Raw genomic sequence first — 21,238 nt, forward strand, 5'->3', positions numbered from 1 at the left:
TATATTACATTTCCAGTAAAAGAGCCACCTGACTAGATCAACTAATTGACTAATACAACAACCAAATTCAATGATAATTAAGAAATATATTATGGAAGGGAAAGTCCACTTGATTTGCTTTCTAAACGCCCCTCACAAGCTACTAGAATTGACGCTTTGTTTTAAGCCGAGCAAGACAATGTCAAAACTTCAATCAACTGTCCAAATATTTGTAATCAGCTGTTTCAAAACCAAAACGTTCGATTACCATTCCTTAAGTTGGTCAAGTCCCAACCCAACCCTCAGTCATTTGAGAATAATGAAATACAATTTTCAGCTTACTTGTCAAACATGTTTGCATTTCGGCTTTAAATCTAAATTTTGGGCGAGATCCAGTTGCCAAGTTATTATAGCTGAGAATGATTCAGATTCTAATGAGATGATAGGCCGAGCTCCCACTAGTTATTTTGGATATTAGCCGACTTGCAAATCTAGTCAGTTCAAAAATAATATATGTACACAAATATAATAATGTAAAGGTGAAAATTACATGCCTCTTTGAATATACCTGAAATAAATATTTCACTATTCAGTTATAGGTCACAGTCATTTCTGTGATTGATCCCCTTACCAACTTTACAGTGACGAAATCAATACACAAATAACTTATGAACTATGAAGGAAAAATAAAAGGTATAAAAATAAAATTGAAAAAAAAAAAAAAAACATATAAATTAACGTTAATGACAGCAGAATCAGAGCTTATGCCAGCCTTCTCCATTTTTTTCTTCAATCTCCGTCTTCCATTGATTCCACCGCAAGCATCCACACTGACATGATTTTAATCTCAGGGCGCCCCCCCCCCCCCCCCCCCCCCCCCCCCCAGCCCCTTCCCATTTCATCTCATCAAACCATTATCACATGTAATAGGATATGTAACAGCTGCAGAGTCCACGTTTGGAAGGCAAAAACAAAAGACCAAAAAGAAAAAATTCACCTATTTTGTTCCAACAGAAATGAGCTTAAAGGGCATAACCCATGATATCCCAAATCTTATGCTTGTAAGAATAACATGCAGAATGACAAACCAAAGCCATACCCAAACCAACCCAAATTGCAGTTTCATCTCCCATCCATCCACAATGCAGCTGCTGCACATCCACCACGTCCCATCTTTAACAGGTCTTCTACATGATCATTTCCCATTTGAGGAACTGAATGTCGCTAACAAGGTATGCCTTGATGGTCCCCTTGTTAGCCATAACTTTGCTACACTCTTCTAGATTATCCATAATTATTATCATATTAATGACTAAATTGTGCCAAAATCCAAGTTCTCCCATTTAAATGGAGCAACCAAGCCAATGTCTGGAGATCCTCTCAAGAACAGGCAAACACAGACGCAGACAGCAGCTATCGCAAGCATGGAATGAATGTAAGGGCGCGTCAGCAAACCTTGTGAACCTGGAACCCTCCTGCTGTATTTTGTAGCCGCAACCGCACACCTGGCACAAGATCTCCCACCTTGTTTCAACTCAGTGCTTGTATCATTTTCAATTGTTACAGTAACTTGATCCTTCCTTCTGTGGGCAAGTTTACGAGTCACCAACTTGTTATAAGATTGATTGTTGGTCATCAAAGCATAAGCATGTGGAGATTGCCTGTTTGCATCAAGGAGGTTATTCCAACAATTCAATCCAATCTGCAAAGCCAAAAAAGCAAAAGAATTAATAAAAAATAACTATAGAAAGTTTATTTGAATCCAATAGACTCAGAGGGGATCTCATAAATGCGCAGCTAACTACAAAATTAGAATACATAAAAATAAAATACCTCCTGTGGGTCATTTGTCAAGGCATCAACAACATCATCTGAACCCGACATACAAGCAGCCAAATGTAAAGGTGTAATTCCACCAGGTCCAGCAATATTTGGAGGAAAAATGTATCTCTTAGAGGTATCACCAGAGCCAATAACAAAATAATGGACAAGTAAGTCCACCATCTTCCTGCACCTCCTTTTTACTGCCCGATTCAAGGGCTGAATCTCAGTAAGCATCTCAACAGACTCCCTTGATAATCCCGTCTCATGCAAATTCCTTTCAACCAGTATGTCCAGAACAGTTTTGACCAAAGCAGAACAGTTTCTTTCAACAGAGAATGTAAGTAAAAATTTGAAACGACCTAGGGAGTAGTCAGGACCATTGAGCAGGGATGAGGTCCTCTTCCGTTGAAAGAGCCATCCAAGTTCATTCAGAAAGTGGATAGCTTCCTCCTTTGACCTAGGTGACCCATAATCATGATTTTGGTCCTCCGAGATGATATCACATAATTTACCCTCCCCATCAAACACTGACTCGAGGACTCTCAACTCATCACAAATAGAAGCATCAGCAACTATCACAGGAAAGCTATTGCCCTTGAAACCATTTTCCACCTGTTACATGTTATTGAGAAAGGTCAAGTTTTTTTTTTTTTTAAATAAAAATATTGTGGTTCTAGATCACCTGAAAAAAACAATTCAAAACACAAAATTTAAATCTGATACCTCAATGAAAAAGCGACCAAGAACACCAGGAGATGCATCCTGAACTCTAAACCCACCCAAGTTTATCTCCTCATACATTGTGCCATGATAGGTTGAACCCATAATTTTCTTTGATGTGTAACCACCACCCATACAGGTGCAATGAATCCTGCATGATTGGGAACTACTTCCATAAAAAGTAACAAAATATTAACAGCAGAAATCTTTTCAAAAAGTGATCTACTTACTCAGTGCCAAGATTGGAAAGATTTCGTCCCTTTAATACAAGAGAAGTTTCTTGCCCGCCCACAACAGCCAAAGGGGATACCGAAATCAACTCCGGGGAATTCCATGTTCTCCAAGATTTGCGTAGGCGGAACTTCCCTAAATATTGATTCAAAAATAACAAAGTCTAAGAAGTTACAATCACATTAAAAAATAACAAAGATCAAGAAGTTACAATCACAATGCAATAACAAAGATTCCTACTTCATTAGTGAGCCATCCATATAACCATTAACTCTTTCTCATGCACCAATTCAATATTATCAGAACAACAGAACCAAAGGAAGTGAAGAAATGCAGTATCAAAAAGTTCCAAATAAGAGAAACTAAAGGCCACCACCTCTAGTTTGTACCCACCATCCTTATATGATGCCAAGTGCCTGCCAGCATGAACTAAAAATCTTCCATTTCTCCAAAAATCAGAATCTGAACTTTGAACCAAAGAACTGATACTTTGGAGCAGGTTTTCTTGAAGCTGCGAAAAATACACACACATTGCCGCAGGTCAGCAAAACAGGTAATTACATAATTTCTAATCTGTATCACAACTATTTACTCACTTGTTCCCAAGCAACAGATGGCATTGACACATAAATTGATAGAACCACACAACCAGGCCTTATGTAGCTTTCCATTTCTGATGGACTGTTAGAAAGCCAATTATATATCTGGAGGAAAGAAAGGAAAACAGGTGACTCACTAGTTAACAGAGTATACCACCATACAAACTCTCCGAGATGAATAAGCAAGTACAAGAAGAGCAGCAAACCAAAATAAACAAATAAACTAAGCACCTGTGCCCGCAGAGTCGCTGGAAAATGACTGGGATCCTTGTCAAAGAGTTTGAAGATTATCCGCCCAGTTCGATCCTGTTGAGGAACAATATCAATATTACAATCCCACCCCGCAAAAGAGTTGACGATTCAGCAGAAAAATATATGCTTAAAGGAACTAAAAGAAAGAAAAAAAAAAAATAGTTGGATACTACCTGGGCATCAGAATTCAAACTAGAAGGCGAATGGTCTGATCCAGAAGAAGTGTACCCAGCTTGATAGGGAAAACTTTGAATGGAACCGGTGTCAGCGCCTCTAAAAAGATCAAAAGGCATGTTACAACCGTGACTTCTGCTAGAGTCAACAGTAGCATTAACCTCTCTGCCAATTGATGTCTTCTCAGACTTGACCGCTTCTGCCATAGTCTGCATTGGAAACAGCTTTTGCACAACAGGCGGAGAAGACGAAGGGGACCTCTCTTCAATGGGATTACTACTGTCAGAGGAGAAATACTTTCTAGAAGATGCCAATTTTGGCATGCTGTCATTCTCAGATGGTGAGGCAAAGAGCTGTAATGGTAAATTAACTCGTGTTTCTTGAACCTGGCAATCTGAGTCTTCCATGGGAGACTGGTAACTAGTACTACTTCTCTCTCCTCCAACTGAAGGAAACTCTTGAGGTCTCTTCTGCAAATTGGGACAGGTGGCCTGGTCAGGACAGTTCAACTTAGTTTTCTCGCTGTCACTGCTCTGGCTGCTCCTTTGGGATACAACAGGAAGTGCATCAGGAGCAGACGACTTAAGAGTAGCTGAAAGAACAGTGAGTAAGTCCATGGTAGAAGGAGATGATCTTCCTTTCAATAAGACTTGATGATCCAAAGCAGTCTGTTCGGAAAGTTTCCTATTTAAAGATCCTAAATTAGGTAACTTCGCAGCAAGGTCCACGGGCAAAGGTAACGAGTTTATTTTAGTAAGAATCTGCAAGAGCTGTTCTCGGTCTGGTAACGATGCATTGATGCTTTTGTCCTCATTTTTCCCTACAATAAATTGGATTTTATAAAAATGCATTTGAGCAGCAGAATACGAAATTGAGACCCAAAAATCTATAAACATAAACAAGAATCTTCATTTACCTTGAGCACGAGCTACAGCTGCCAAGAGGTTGAAAAGCTCTAAATGGCCATTGCTTTTATTATCTCGTTCACCCGGAAGTACAAGCCGAGAGGTAACATCCTCTGGTTGGGTTTTTCTTCTTCTGCGGTTATGCCCTGCAAGTCTACGTCTACAACTTCTCTTCCCTTCGTCAAACTCAGTAAGGGGGTGAAACCTGCGGCGGGTAACCAATGAAAATTTTATTTATATAACAGCTGCTTCTTTCTTTCTTTCTTTCTTTCTTTCTTTCTTTTAAGTTGTAAGCCAAAATTCTTTCACTAGACTAGACGACTATCATTCCAAGCACCAAAAAAGATAGATTAATTTGTTAATAGAAAAAAAGAAAATTTGAATTTTGAACAACCTAATAGATTAATTTGTTAATAGAAAAAAGAAAATTGAATTTTTAACAACCTAACCTGCTGCACTGCTGGCAAAACCTCTGCATCTGCTTGGCAACGAGAGCTTTAGTGGATTTACTATGAAGCTCACACACCTTATGTCGGCGATGATAGTCTTTTGCATTTGAAAGATCTTCCTTGCAGTTATCTACCTGGCACATGGGATAAGTAGCGCCGGGAGATCCGGAACGGACCCTTTTGTTGGGCCTGGAAACAGGTTCCTCTACGCAAGCCAAACCGCCTCCCAGATTCAGGCGAAGGCTATCATCGTCTTCTCCAGCGGAGTTCTTCTTCAAGGTTGAGCCTGAGCCTGAGCCTGAGCCTGACGACACCTCTCCTCTCTTCTTCTGCTCAGGTGTAGCTGCTGTTGACGAACCTAGACGCAGAGCCTCGGCGTCTACAGGTTTCGCGAGGAACCTCAAACTGTCCCACTCCCAGACTTTAGGGCTCCAGCTGTCGCCAGGGTTTGCAAAGCGCTGCTGCTGGAAATTGGGGGTCTGATAAAGGAGATCGCGCTTCCTCGCCATGGCTGGGGCATCGCAGTACCGACTTGAAAGTGTTTGATGGATGAAAATTGGAGAGGCCACTTGCGCCACCTCTTCCATTTTATTTTTTTATATTACAATCCCAAACTAAACACCTGCTCCGCCACAAAACCCAGCCCCTCCACCCCCTATAACACCGATCAAAATTCCAAAATCAGTTCCTTTAAAATCCCGAATTTCGTAAATTAAATTTATTTTTTTTAAATAAAAAACAAAATGGACTCAAAACTCCTCAAGGCAAATCGATGAAACTGACTCATGGAAAATAGCTTGGCGGAAGGTTTCACGCAAAGATTGATTCAAGTCGTACATATATATATATATATATATACACACACACACACATACATATAAAGCGTAAATTGCAGACGAGGAAAAAGCGGATGAAATATAGCAAAATGAATATTATACCTTCACTAAATTACAGACTCCATCCACCTCTGCTTCGTTGAAATAATTAAAATCCCAAACTAGAAAACTCCCGGAAAAATAAATAATAATAATATTAAAAGACGAAGATAGGAAATTTCCAAGCACAAAATCTTGACCTCCGATCTAAACTATCTCTTCCGGTGAAACAAGGAATCCAAAATCGACGTCCGATACTCAGATAACTTGGAAACCGTTAAAACTGGAAAGCAAGGATCTTGTAACATGGAAACTTGGAAAACTCCTTTCGTTTTTTTTTTTTTTTTTTTTTTTTGGCTCTTTTTTTCCTCCTGTAAAATTCTTTCTCTCCCAAACTTTCTTCTCTCCTGTCCTTAGCTTCTAACAAACTTCTCTTTTCGAAGATTGGCCAAAACCCGTAAATTGAAGCAACTTCGGGGCTTTAATGGGGCCGCCCAATGACCAACGAAGAATCCAAGACCTTTCCTAATTAACCTATCTATTTTCTTTTTTTTTTTTTTAATTCTATTTTGTTGTTGTTATTATATTTTTGGTTGTATGTGTAAATTCTGAGACTTCTGAGCAGCCAACATACTTGATCTAAAGACGATAAAAGCTAAAAAAGTAAAACCCCGCCTTTTCCCTCACTCCACGCGAAATTCTACTGCACAGTCTACTTTTACTGAATTGCCCTTTGCCTCTTCCTTCTTCCTTCTATCATTATTATTATTATTATTATTCACACGTACGGATGAAGAAATATGCGTGCAAGCGACTTTCCCATGCCCTGCCAATCACATCCCACCACAACTCTTTTCTCTCCCTTTCGATGCAATTACCATTTTGACACCCTCTCCATTTTCTTCAGAGATTTCTTGAAATTGAGGGTTGATCTTCCTTTTTTTTTTTTTTTTTTAAAATTTTTCCTTCTGATGATACAAAAAGACTCGAAAAAAAAATTTTGATATTGCATTAGAAAGGCAAATGGAAGATTTTATTATTATTATTATTATTATTATTGGTAAGGTTTTTCGGTGGTAATAGTGGACTAGTATATGATATTATAATTTGGTATGAAATATAGTTAGGGCATGGTGGAGGAAAAAGTGCTAGGGGATGGATATAGCTGAATTATGAATGGTGAGTGTGGTGTTTAAGCATGGAAATATAATTACACATGCACATTACAGTGTGAAGAATCCGAAGATGACGAAAGGGCAGATAAATTTTCAACAACCAGACACCCAAACAAATGAAGCATTCATGAAGACCGGTAAAAATAAAATAAAATGTAAAAAATCGGGGCACCTGTCTTCCATCTATACTTGAGATATTGACATTTTGACTTTGCATTAAATCGATGATGACTCTAACCCTGTAGTTCTGCCCGTGTTTTCAAAAGTCTTTTAATTTTACTTTGTTTAATGATTTGAAACATTTTATTATAAAAAAAAATAATATATATATATATAAATGTATGTGTAATTTAAGAAAGAAGAAGCAGATAAATAATTAAAGAACGAAAAAAACAAAAAAGTAGGAGAGGCAGGGAGTCCAACTCCAGACCGCTCAGGTCGTCTAAAAGGCGGGCGCAGGGAGAAGTTTGAGGCTGCCAAGTGCAAAACAAAAGCAAATGGGAGGGGGAAGGAGAAAGAGATCAGAGAAACCGCGTGGTGGCAGGTGGGTGTCGTCGGCGTCACGTAAATGCCGCCCAAAATGGAAGAATTTACCTCATTCCCATTTCCCACTAGCACTACCAAAATCAGCTGGTGTGAAATGACGGAAACCACCCCCCACTGCCTCCCTGTCTCACTTTCGCAAGGACACTTTTGTCCCTTAGCGTCTGTCTATAAATTTTTCAATTTCATATAGGAAAGAAAAAAGAACACTAATAAAGAGGAAGGGAAATCAGTTGCGAGAGAGAGTCAGATACATACATATACACATACACTCATTCGTGGGAACCAGCTGTATTATCGTACAATGCATTTGGTCGGATCTATGGATCTCGTTGTACCGCTCTTAAAATCAGTGGTCACGTCACAGTAAAACCGTAAACAACCAAAAAAATAATAATTATTATAATAATAATAAAAAATCCATTTTCATTTTAAATAAAACATTGGATTTTTATCAAAAAAATAAAAATAAAACTTCTAATAAAATTGTTGGCCTTTTTCTGACATCCTAACAATGACACGTGGAACTGGTCCAGAGGATTTTCATATTGTACCGGGCCATAAGACGTGCATTTTGTTTTTTATCATTCATCGTGATTCGTAGTAAAATCATTGATAACATGTTACTTATAAATTGGTAGGAGTTAGCTATGTTTTGATTTTTTATTTGAAATTTTTTTGTTTAAAAAAGATAACCCTTTTGAAATAGCAATGTAGATGTTCAAATTATATAACTACCATTAATAATAATAAATAGTAATTTTTATCAGATTTTTTTATCAAAAATACTAAAAATTGTTATATATCATTTGATATTTTAATATTTTAATAATTTTAACATTGTTACAATAAAAATAAATTTCTTATTAAAAAATCTTTTATTTCATAAAAATAACAAATGTTAAGTTATCATTTTTTAAATTTAAATTTAAATATTAATTATCATTCATTCCATGATTAAATATTTTTCTCATAAGTAATTTTGATTTAATTAAATCAGTATAAAAGAGACTTATTAGTTGTTTATCATATAATAATGTTAGAGTTATAACAAAATTTATTGATTAAATAATCTAAAAATTATATGTTAATATAATATAGTAATGAATGTGATAATATGTAATTAATTTATTTTTAAATTTATTTATTTATTTATTTATATTTAAATTATATAAATATATCTATTAACAAAGTTTTAATACATATCATTTAATAAATTAATTTGATGAATATTCTAACCTTTGTGGTATTATCACTTTATCATACAATAATACACCATATACATTTGTTCGGAATGTTTTCAATTTCAAGCACTTCCACGTTTTATCTGCTTCGATTGAAAAGCCAATAATGCCCCCACTAGAAACCTACGCCTTTCAGTTCCAACGCTCGGAAAAAGTGGTCCACGCTTCTGCTGAAGCAATCGTCGTGCTCCCGCAATGACCTCTTCAGCGCCAGCCCCTACCATTTTTTAATGAAAATAAGATAAATCTCTAGTTGACTAACTAATTTTTCTTTTTCTCTGCTCCTTTTTACACTAAAAAATTTGAAGTTAATATTATTCATACTTCTAGTATAAATATTTATTAAAAACATAATTATTTTTACTGTTTATTTACGACAATTTTAATTAACAAATGTACCCTAGAAGCTCCAAGCTCTTCAACCAACAAGGAGCAAGGGAAATATAAATTTTACTTTAAAAGCTAATGACATCTTTAGTGAAAATGTAGATTATGTTATACATAACATAGAATTTTTTCTTTTTCTTTTTTTGTTATTTTTCTTTATAAAATATAACATAGAACTTGAAAGGGCTATCTATGTAATATAGGAATTGAAAGAGATTAAATTTTGTATGAAATAAATATGTACTTGATAAGCACTCAATCTAAAAATCAATTTATAATAGTTTATTTAAATATACATTTGGATATGAAAAATGTAATTTATAAGTGATTATTAAGAGAATTTATATGTTAAATGAAATTTTATTTGCTTACCGTTAAAATATTTACTTTTAAAATTTTAGAATAAAAAATAATAAAAACAAAAATTTTTTTATTAAAAAAAAAAAGAATTGATGATTTTGAGTATCCATTTTTTGCTTTTTAAACAGAAATTATATTGTTGATAAAAATTATTTTACTTGGTTGTGGTAAAAGACAATTTAGCCATCCACGAATCGATTAGGGATTTTCTTAATATAAAAATCAATTTTGAATAGTTTTTCTAATCCTAATATGTTTGTTTATTTATTTTCTTTAAAATAAATTATATTCTTCAAAATAATTGTCTTATCATTGATAAAGAGTATTTTTAATATTTTGGTAAGACACACCATCAATCTTTTGGAAGTAAACGATCACTAATTGCTAAAATATTTTAACCACATTAGAAAACTCTCAAATGGATTTATATAAGAACTTTATCAAGCTAATATAATAATAATAATAATAATATACACTATCATTGTGACAGCATGTCTAATAGTGAAAATAATTTCTCAATGTATGACAAGTGGCGTATAATCTAACATTGTTAAAATTTAGATGACGTAGAGATCAATTGAACATTTGTTAATCAATAATAATAACGTGTACAAAACTGATTTAGACTAATTTTACTATTAAAAATAAAATTTAAAATATCTTAAAAATATATATAAGAATAAATATTTACTTTCAGAACCGGGCAAAGCCAAAAAAGTAATTCACGATGACATACTGAAAGTAGACTCAAATTATTATGACTTTTAACCATTTATTATTTGGGCTATAAAAATGATATTTACTAGCATGCTTTGTAATTAATTATTTAAGTTTTAATAATATTAAAAAATTATTGGTTGAACTTTATGATTATTTTGTACAGTATTGTTTAGATGAACATTTGGACATCCTATATGTTCTAAGTTATCCTTTATTGTAAAATTACGATTAACAATGTTAGAGGATGTATTTAGTTAGCCAGTTTGAAGAATATTTCAATTAGAAACGTATTATGATAATATAAAAATTAAATAAATAAACTAGAAATCAGACAAATGCAAATGAAACATAAAAACTATAATAAATACTAATATTAGAATAATAAATGTTTACATAAAATAATAATGAATATGAGATGAAGAATACCATTTTTATATAAGACAGTACCTTTTTAAGATAAACAAATACTCTAATTAGAGGGCCAAATACCTATTTATAGATAATTTTATTTTATATTTTTTTTTAACAATACTATATGTAATTAAAAATGAAAAACAAAAAGCTTCATGGGCCAATGGCCTCGAAGGCCGAAAGTGGCTCTGTCATTGTTTGACAATGTTTAGATAATATATTAACTTAATATTTATTATAAGTATTATTATGAAAGAGTAGTTTATTTAAAATTTTAATAATATTATTTATATGGAATGTTTATTTTCACAGTTTATAATTTTGTTTGGACTACTTTAAATGTCTACTTGGCAAATACTTAATAACAGCTTAACCCAAAAAAAAAAAAAAAAATCTAATTCAATCTCTATCAAATAAAATGAAAATAATTGACACAATATTTATTTGTTGAAGTTTAGATAAAACATTGGAGAATAACTTTTGGCAATTGTCATTCAAATAAACTTCTATGCCATCTAATTGGGAAGTTTTTCAATGCTCTAAATAAGATAAACAACAATTCATAGAGTAATTGAAAATGTTGTAATGCTTATTTTTCTAATTCGCTTGATAGAGTTTTTAAACAAATTCATCAGATTTCTAAACGACTATTTTTTTTTTTTTTTATAATGACCTAAAAATTATATAAATTTATAAATCAGTGAAAATGCTCATATATTCTTTTTAATAATACATGCCGATTGTTATATAGATGGTATAAAAATTGATAATATTTAAATTTAAATGATATAAAGATACAGTTAATTGTAAAATTACACTCCAATAATAATGCATGCAAAAGTTAAGTGTGGATATTAATAATTGATTAATTAATTTATTTTATTCGTTAAAATGATTTAACTTTTTAAAGAAAATTTTATTTTTTAAAATAGTTAATAAACCTTTCAAAAATACAAGATTATTTAATAATATGATTTGTTTTTACCTATTTAAATGGATATATTAAAGAAATTTCTTTTAAATAATTATATTTTTTTAATCTGATAAAAAATTTAATAATAAATAAATTCACTCGAAACGCTCACATATTCAGCTATGATATTACGAATCGTGCAGGCAATTAAGTTTCTCCAATTAATGAAAAGCTCTAGACTTCCGCCCTAGAAAAGACGACGGAAAAAGTGGGGAGGGAGGGGGATTGCCACTTTCATGGGTCCATGATACTCAGAAAAAAAAAAAAAGAAAAAAAAAGAAGATAGAGAATTTGGTAATAGAAAAGGAGATGGAGAATTTGGTAATAGAAAAGGAGTTTTCAATTCTAGACTTTTAGGTATAAAATCAATCAATGCAATTGTACGAATGAAAATGAACTGTACTCCAACTCTTCTCTATTTTCTTTTTTTTTTTAAATATATATCTATATATTACACACAAAAATTAATGGGTGTTTTGACGTCAAAATTATTTGATGAATGGGGGGATTAATTTGGGTGGATAAATCCGATCCAAGGGCCAAAAATGAAGGGGACTTTCTCAAGTACGTGGCGCGATATTGTGCAAAAAGTCGTGGCAATTTGGTTTGGAAACACGAAGACCAGCAGAGGGCCAGCTGTATGCTGTATGAACTGTGAAGTGAGATGAAGGAGGAGTTCTTCTTTTTCCCCCTTTTTTATGTTTTCTTCTGGCAACAATTCTTCTGAATTGGCTTTCAAGTTAAAAAATTAAAAAAGAAAAAAAGAAAAATCTAAAGGATAGAAACGAAGGGGAGTGACCGTACAATTCCACGTACTCCCCATAATAGTAAATAGGAGTAGTAGGATGAGTCCCATCCCATCCAATGATGTTAAAAGTTGGGCAATCAGCTTTTTATTTTTTTGTTTTAATGGTAAATACAATCAGCTTTTTCTATCCCCGCCATCTTCCTCCTTGTTTATTTTCTTCTTTGGTGATATTATTACTCCTTTATCACAAAATTTTAAATTTAAGAGAGTATATTATATCACTTTAAATTCTTTTACAAATAATTTTATATTAAATTAAATAATCATGTTTTGAAAAGCTTAAATTTTTGAAAGGTAAATCATCGTTACTTTTATAAAATCCAAATATCCAATTCCTTCATAAAAAAAAAAAAACGCAATTGTTTTTTTGGTAATTAACTTTTGAATGTGGTTCATCTAATCGGATAGAGAGATAAACAATGTGTGGATATACTTTTTGTATGCAATTTATGTTGGTATGGTTTTGATAATGTTGTTTTCATTTTTCGTAAATAATTGATAATGTTGTTTAAAAAAAAAAAAAAGGAAGAAAACGAGATTTGATAATATTTCTTATATATAGCCCAATTTAAGTTTCAAATAAAAGTTTACAATTTAAAATTTAAAGGCATAAAACTATTTTTTAATAAGGGAATGGATGCGGAATTGAAGGTGTGGAAACCGTTGACCAATCATTTTCATAATCCGGCACTTGGCACTCAAAGATACCCTCCATTCCAAAGCAGGAGGGTAGTGGTGCGTGGGGCCCAATTGGTACCCCAAAACAACCATGTGCTCCAGAGTCCCCACCATGTACGGAAGATGATAAAAATGGTATTTCCTTTCAGGAAATGGGGGTTTGCATGTGTACCACGTGAATTCTTGGTACCAAAATGCCATCCAAAGGAAATGCCGGCCTTATTTACCACTGCCATTCCCAAGCAACTTCTTTTGTGCTGCCAATGCATATATGTTTAACCAAAAATATATATATATATATATTCTTCAAAATTTAAAAGACGTAAAATATATACATACACTTCAAAATATTAAAGACGTTGTGTCCGTTCTCTCGACACAAAATCAAATAATTTTGTGTTTCATGAGAATATTAATGTCAGAGGGTAACATTCATAATATTTGCTTCTAAATCTCTAATCCTTCAATTTGTACGTTATAAACCTGCTGTAGTCTAGTCCGCTTCAACTACATACACATTGGTAGGTGAAAAATCCCCAAAATATTTCTACTTATTATAAAATAGTTAATGTAATCAACACCCGAAGAAATATGTTTTTCTCACAAATAAAAGGAAACCGATATACCTTACAATTAACGACAAAAGAATGCCAACTAGAGGAAGAACCAATCCTGACCAAGACACACAAAAGAATCGCCTATATATATGTATAATAATATAAATATAAATTGTATACATTATATATCTCATCTCATCTCCATGGGAATGTCCCACCAAACTCTATATTATTTGCCTAGAACGGGATATGATCAGAAACCGAGCCATTGCAGGCAGGATTTAGAGGAGAGGTTGCTGTTACCCATCAAAAAGAGGACAAAGAAAAGCGCAACCGCAACAAGGGTCCACATCCAAGGCTGCATCCTTCTTTTGCTCCTGTTTCGAAGAGGCAGAGGCATAGGTTTTGCCCTTGTTTGCAGTTTTGTCAACTGTGAATGTGATGATGCTTTCTGAGGCCTCTTTAACGCTGTCGGTTTCTCCTTGGCTTCAGACTCCTTTGGACTTCCACTAGGAATTTCCAAGCTTGGAGCTACACCTGAGTCTCCTTCGCTAATACCATTTGTAGCCTCTGTTCCATTTGCCTTCTTTCTATCCTTCTTCACTGCTCTCTTCTCCCTTTCCTGCGTAAACACCATAATGTCACAACAAATCATTATTACTCATGCAAACGAAATTCTCACCACAAACACACGGAAAGGCACAAATATCAATCGTTCTATGCATAAACATCCAAAATGCAAACTAATTGGAAACTTAAAATTCACCTTCTGTTTCTGTTCAGCTTCCTTCTGTGCCCTGATTGCTGCCCTTGCTTGGGCCTTCTCAGCAATCCGTTTTTTCCTCTCGAGTGCCTCTTTAGCTTTGGCCTTCTCCTCCAACCTACGTTGTTCCTTCAACTTAGCAGCTTCTTCTTCCTTTCTTAATTCCTCTGCTTTCCTGGCCAACTCCGCTTCCTCTTTTGTCAGTTTCTTTTCTTCTTCTCTTGCCTCTTCAATCTCAATCCAACCAGAGATAGCTGGTGGGCCATTTCCTAATGAAGCATGTTTTGCAGGTTTTTTAGTTTTAGCTTTTTGGTTCTCCCTCTCCTCAATCTTTGCCGCTGACTTATCTGGTTTTTCAGCCTCGACAATCACAACTTGTTTTTCTTGTTCCTGAGTTGAAATAGGTGCCACTGAGTTATTTTTTGCTACTCTCTCATGCACAATATAAGGTATCACAGGTGGCTCCTCATCAGGACCAAGTGAGCGGCCATCCAAGGTCCCCAGTCTCCTCAGTGTGCTCCTGGTGTTACATCTTATGTATTCTTTCCGGAAATCATCATTTCTGTTCCAGAGTTCCATTACTTTCTCAACCTAAATAGGTGATTAGTCAGTGCCCAACAATAAAAAAATAAAAATAAAAAGAAAAAAAGAAGAAGGAAATTGACAGATTTCCACCCAAAAATTAGCTAAAGAGTATTAAGAGACTTGAATAGGTTCACCTGATCAATACAAAGACATTGCAGTTGCTCTCTATCTCCAGTTGATGCTAAATTGTTGGCCGCCTTTACATCATCCTTGTATCTCCAAAAATATTTATTCTGTGTATCCAAAGAACAAGAAGGTCAATCAAAATATCAAATTGACAAAGGTGATTTCATCTTTCAAGTAACCATAGATTTCCAGTAGCAAAACTCCAAATTTATTCAGACAGCAATTATAGTTATTACTTTGTTTTGGCAAATAATTTATACTTAAAAATTAAATATAAGTATATAACCACTAAATCAAAGTTGTAAATGCTCTAAACAAATCCCTCCTAATCACAAAAAAAAATTAAAAAAAAAGAAAAGGAAAAAAAAAAAAGAAAAAAAAAAGAAAGAAGAAGAACTGGTTAGCTTGAATACTTTTATCACTGATAATCTCGAAAAACTTTCATATGCAATTGAGGGGAAAAAAATTTCTGTTAAATCACCAAACAGGAAAAATAAAGTGGTAGCCATATTTCCCATAGCCATGAGATTTAATGTGAATATCATCCACTCGCAATTTATCTTGATTCCAAATGACATATAACATGGACGAAGTTAAGATCATCTAACAACATCGAGACAAAATCAAACATACAACATGATATTCATGCAAAAGAACTTCATGTGAAATAAAACCAATGCGATTATCTTATAATAGTAAAAAGCATTTTCATCCAGTAAAAACCTTAGCCTACTAAAATTAGGCAGCCAAATCATAAATGAATTCAACTTGTTTTTAGCCATATTTTTTTTTTCACAAAAGAACGGGTCTTCCAACTATTCTATTAGTCAGCGTATTTAATAACTTTCTCATAACCCGAATACAAAAAATGAGAAAAAAAATACCAATTACAAGAAAAATGTACCTTCTCATATTGCTGTTTCTTCAAACTCTGCATATGTGCATATGCTTCTTGTCGAATGCCATCAGCAGCTTTGAAGTGAGATAGTAATTCATTCAGCTCATCATTTTCATCATTGAATTTCTTCTTAGCAGCTCTAGTGACTAACTCAGCTTTAAGAAGATTATCCCTCAATAGATCAATCTCCTTTCTTAAAACCTGTAATAATGAAATATAAGATGATTAGTAGAACTTGCCATCATTCATCTACACTACCAGACAAACTAAGATAACTAATATTGCTGCTCCCATCTAAACCTTTTGATATAGCGAATCAAAAAGCAAATATATGTACACATCTCAATATGCTCTTTTTATTTTTATTTACTCCTCCCGTGCATTTCACCTACGAGTTTCAAAAGTAACAAGAAAAAGGGCTCAAATAAGATAACTATACCTTCAAGCGCTCTTCAATTTGGTCTTTTCGGCCTAAAGCCTGTTGAATTTCATCCTGCTTACCAATGCTCAAAGAGAGCTGTTCACGTAGTTGCTTCAATTGCTTGATTTCACGAATTAATTGCTTTTCTTCCCTCAAAGGCAGGGTTTCATGTTCAATCATGTGTTCCATATTACGTATCTATTCAACATCAACAAATTGGGGGGAAAAAAAAAAGATGCACCCATGAGCATTTTTCTCAAATTCAAACATACTTCAGGCGTATCTAGGAATTATCACTCCAGAGATAAAACAGAAGAAGAAAAAGAAAAGAAAGTGAGTGGTTACCCTGCCATCAATATCCTCAACTGATATTGCATTTTTCACTTTGTTAATCATTAATTGAACAGAATCCACTTCTTGGCGTTTAGACTTAACTGAATCTCTTGCAGCTCTTTCCTCCATTAAAGCAGATTGAACCGCATCATCAAACTCCTTACAAGTGGCCTAGTCATAAAAAACATCCCAACAATACATAAGAAAAGAGAATAATCTTATATACCCAAAACTATGGTGAAAACGATTTGCAGAGAATTCTCACCCTTTTCATTTGGATTTTGCCACGAATAGCATCCCTCCTTTTAGTCTTCTCTTCAACTTCTAACTGAGCATGTTTAATCCGCTCTCTTAAATTTTCCTCATCAGATCTAGGAATCCTGATCAAAAAGTAGAATGGCTTTTTCACCACCTCGATTCCTGCATTTTGTGTTTCCAAATTATCTTCCGGGGAAGATGCTGAGGCCTCATCTCTAAGAATCCCATCAATGCTCTCAGCTTCTTGACAATTTGGTTTGACATCACGTTCAACATGTTCAGGATCCAGGTCACTGTCTACTATGCTTCCACTATCCAGAACAGGGCTCTGCAGATCCCTGGATTCAGATACAGCACCATTGTCATCTGACATATTTGTGCTGTTTAAAGCACTTGTATTCTTTGCTTCAGACTCTGGTTTGGAGTTAGCACTTTGGGAAGAATGTGTGCCACCGTCATTATCGACTGAAGTATCTTCCAAGCTATCTTCAGGGGAAGATGTTGAGGCTTCAACTCTATGAATCCCATCAATGCTCTTAGCTTCTTTACATGTTGGTTCAACATCACCTTCAACATGTACAAAATCCAGGTTCCTGTCTGCTGCACTTCCATTATCCACAGCATGGCTATGCAGATCATTGGATTCCGATAAAATACCATCTTCACCTGGCATATTTCTGGTGTTAGGAGCGCATGTATTCTCTACTTCAGACTCCGGTTTCAAGTCAATATCTAGGGAAGCCGGTGGAGTATCTACATGCTGTCCCACATTTTGACCTTCCAAATTATCCCCAGAGGAAGACGTTGGGGCTTCATCTCTATCAATCCCACCAATGCCCTCAGATTCTTGTACAAAATCCAGGTTGCTGCCTACGGCACTTTCACTATGGCCAGCAGGGTTATGGAGATCACCGTCATCAACAGGCAAACTGCCGCTGTTTGAAGCATATGTACTCTCTATTTCAGACGCTGATTTCAGGTCAACAGTTAGGGAAGCGGCCACAACTAATGTATCTGAATGCGGTTGTTCTTCAGTCAGAGGGCATTCGGTGCCACTGTTTGAAATCCCCGCTTCCAAATCCACATCCACATCCACATCCCGAATAGCAGCAGCATTAGTTACTTGTTTTTCACCTTCAGCAGTAGCATAGCAGGTCTCAGGTTCAGATCTCACATCATTGGCACCGGCAGCAGCTACAACAGGACCACTATTATCATTGACTTCAATTCCTAAAAGTGTAGATTGCCTAATAGTATCATCAATATCATTATCATCGGAGACAGAGCTGTTAGCTTCCACAGACAGAACATTTGTAGAATTCTGCTCGGTTGAGTCTCCAAAATGCGCGGTTGAACCTTCCAGAGTCACGACTTGACTGGTAAATTCAGCTTGTTGCTTATCCTGGGCAACAAGAGTTCGAAAATTCTCACCAGCAGATATTTCTGATTCCTCATGTTCCTTTGCATCAGCAAGGTAATTTGATTCACTTTCTTCCTGAGTGAAAACGCTCGGAGAATTCTCATTGACAGAGACTTCAGAATCTGAATTTGATTTGCTTTCCTCCTGAGCTGTAACGCTTGGAAAATTCTCGTTATTGACAGAGATATGGGATTCCTCATGTTCATCTGCGTCTGCATCTCTAGCTGAGTTTGATTTACTTTCCTCCTCCTGAACCTTGTCTACTACTTCATCATCATTATCATTATCATTATCATCATCATCATCACGGATATCATCTCCATCTTCCACCTCCACCTTCCCATTGGTGTGCAGTGGCGATTCGCAATCGCATTCAGCAACCACAGGCTTTGCATCTGAGACCTGTGGTACCGGAGTCTCGTCATCTACAGCCTTCACCGACTGCGAAGGTTGGGCATCGATGAACGTCCCTCTGTCGGCTACAAATACAAGACCGCCATCGCCGTTGCAATCGCCACCGACATCACCTTTGTTTTCAAAATGCGACAGAAGAGCGTCCCCATTCTCATTGGCCTCCACGACATCATCATCCTTGGCATCGGTACCATTGACGAACACGTAGGAGCCGTCGGCATCATCCTTGGCTTTGGCGAGATCCAAGCCACATTGCTCTTCTTCAGCCACTGACCCCTTGATGCCCTCCGGTTCATATACATCTACTTCCGCCGTCATTTTGCCGGCGATCGCCAACAAATATATTTATTTATATATTATATCCAAATTATAAGTCCACTAGTATAAATTTTGTCTGCGTAATAAAATTCGAATTACCAGATCAACAGAAGACTTAACGAATTGTAAATATGAAAACCCAAAAAAAAAAAAAAAAAAATTTTGAGTTAAAAATCTCAATCTCGGTAGCTTATATTTGTAGGTGAAGCTAGAAATCAAACCGGAATGCCGGAAGAAGGAATAGATCCAGAGCTAGCGAGATCAGCGACTGGAGGAGGGCATCGTTAATCGCAGAGAATTTGAGGCTTTGTTGGATTACTTTGTTAGGGATTGGGGAATGCCAATTTCTAAAGGAGTAAAAGAGTCCGTCTAGGAAAAGGAACAACGAGAAACACACACACACCGGGGCTCTTCCTTCCTTCTGTTTAAACTTTAACCTTCCATTTCAAATCAATATATAACCCCCCCTCTGCTCCCGACTTGTGTTGCCTTGCCAATATTTTATTTTATAATTATTATATAAACATATTACACTAAATATTGACGTCACCCTCATCATCTATTTCCCTTATTACTATTATCATTTAATATCTAAATTAAATTACTAATTAGTGACGTGCTTACCATCTTAAGTTAGGCAATTAGTGATGTGGTATATTTTCATAATCTACCTTATAGTCTATTTTCCTAATTTTATTTTTCTTTTCCAAATCATATGGCATTTTTTTCCCTTAATTAATATTTTCATTTAATATATCAAAAATAAATTTCTATCTGTGACGTGCTTACCATCTTATGTTAGCCCGTTACTGATATACTCTTTCGTAATCTACCTTATAATTTACTTTTCTAATTCTTTTTTATTTTTAAATTACATAATATTTTTAACTCAATTGATCAACTTTTCGTATTTATGATTCCAAACAGTAGCTAATGGTTGAAATTATTTTAATGTTAAAAATAAAATAAAATTATATAACATTTTTTTCCCTAACTTTCCAAGCTTAAACACCAAAAGGATAAAATATTTATTTTTTATCTTCCTCTAAGCGATAAAAGTAAAAATTTGGTGTGTCAATTGTAACACGACCCTCCATCAACGCTATGCTTATAAACGTAATAAGTTATTCCCAATTCTTGTTTTCACTCCTTGTACAGAAGGGAGTTAAATTTTGTATCACAAATCACTCACTCACACACACACACACACATATATATATATATATATATATATAGAGAGAGAGAGAGAGAGAGAGATCGTTTTCTATGCAAAGAGATTTGATAACTATTTTTTATAAATCACCTTAGCCATTGGAGAAGGATTATCCAAATTTAAAACTGTTTTATTTTAAATATATTATAACTTTCAAAAATAATTATTTGTATAGCTATTTTATTAAAAATAAGCATATATTCACTATCGTACTAAAAAAATCAATGGCTCTGATGATTTATTAAAAATGTTTATTAAAATTATTACTTTTTAAAAATTGAATATTTTCTTAAAAAAATTCTCACTTATCATTTCCGATCTTTCAATACCCATATTTGATATCTTTTTGTATCTCTTTCTCTCTTTCCCACCCTATCTCAGTAGCTTATAAATTGATGTTTAGGATTATAAAAATCATTTTTTGAATCATGGATCAGAATAAAAAATCTCCAACTGCCAAAGACTTAAAGAAGATGTGATTCATCTGTATTTTCAGCAATTGGTCTCGGCGTTGAATATTTGCCACTATAATGGAATTACTCATCGGGATATTAAGCCCCAGAATCAGCTTTTGGGCAAAGAAAAAGTATCCAATATTGGAGCAAGCAATGTAGTAGTAAAGGGG

General features: G+C 34.6%; 2 protein-coding genes across 3 annotated transcripts; both read right to left on the reverse strand.

Annotated features, from left to right (window-relative positions):
* Nucleotides 1–513: 513 nt before the first annotated feature.
* Nucleotides 514–6,844, reverse strand: LOC107416051 (squamosa promoter-binding-like protein 14). Its single transcript, XM_016024498.4, has 11 exons — nt 6,072–6,844; nt 5,134–5,788; nt 4,696–4,889; nt 3,779–4,599; nt 3,585–3,659; nt 3,351–3,458; nt 3,148–3,265; nt 2,754–2,889; nt 2,527–2,674; nt 1,813–2,415; nt 514–1,681 (listed from the first exon to the last, which is right to left on the reverse strand). The coding sequence occupies exons 2-11, from the start codon at nt 5,718–5,720 to the stop codon at nt 1,292–1,294; spliced, it is 3,180 nt and encodes a 1,059-aa protein (XP_015879984.1). The 5' UTR covers nt 5,721–5,788; nt 6,072–6,844; the 3' UTR covers nt 514–1,291.
* A 6,989-nt stretch (nt 6,845–13,833) lies between these two features.
* LOC107416050 (uncharacterized) lies at nt 13,834–19,885 on the reverse strand. 2 transcript variants are annotated; one of them, XM_016024497.4, is made up of 8 exons: nt 19,622–19,885; nt 17,256–19,476; nt 17,003–17,161; nt 16,676–16,855; nt 16,243–16,437; nt 15,347–15,445; nt 14,631–15,218; nt 13,834–14,486 (listed from the first exon to the last, which is right to left on the reverse strand). In XM_016024497.4, the coding sequence occupies exons 2-8, from the start codon at nt 19,398–19,400 to the stop codon at nt 14,118–14,120; spliced, it is 3,735 nt and encodes a 1,244-aa protein (XP_015879983.2). In that variant the 5' UTR covers nt 19,401–19,476; nt 19,622–19,885; the 3' UTR covers nt 13,834–14,117. The 2 variants fall into 2 exon arrangements, with proteins under 2 accessions (XP_015879983.2, XP_048331438.1); XM_048475481.2 differs by having other exon boundaries at nt 17,256–19,885.
* Between the last annotated feature and the right edge of the window lie 1,353 nt (nt 19,886–21,238).

The sequence above is a fragment of the Ziziphus jujuba genome, chromosome 5 (assembly GCF_031755915.1).
Source record: "Ziziphus jujuba cultivar Dongzao chromosome 5, ASM3175591v1".
Taxonomy (NCBI): domain Eukaryota; kingdom Viridiplantae; phylum Streptophyta; class Magnoliopsida; order Rosales; family Rhamnaceae; genus Ziziphus; species Ziziphus jujuba.

Bases quoted from the DNA above. Each gene is read 5' to 3' on its own strand.
- LOC107416051 (XM_016024498.4), bottom strand. From the start codon at position 5,720: ATGGAAGAGGTGGCGCAAGTGGCCTCTCCAATTTTCATCCATCAAACA. The intron at 4,890-5,133 runs GTTAGGTTGTTA...TACCCGCCGCAG, and splicing joins TTTTGCCAGCAGTGCAGCAG to GTTTCACCCCCTTACTGAGT. The intron at 3,266-3,350 runs GTGAGTAAATAG...TATTTTTCGCAG, and splicing joins CATCTGTTGCTTGGGAACAA to CTTCAAGAAAACCTGCTCCA.
- LOC107416050 (XM_016024497.4), bottom strand. From the start codon at position 19,400: ATGACGGCGGAAGTAGATGTATATGAACCGGAGGGCATCAAGGGGTCA. The intron at 16,856-17,002 runs GTAACCACTCAC...GATGTTGAATAG, and splicing joins TTGAGGATATTGATGGCAGG to ATACGTAATATGGAACACAT. The intron at 16,438-16,675 runs GTATAGTTATCT...TCATTATTACAG, and splicing joins AAATTGAAGAGCGCTTGAAG to GTTTTAAGAAAGGAGATTGA.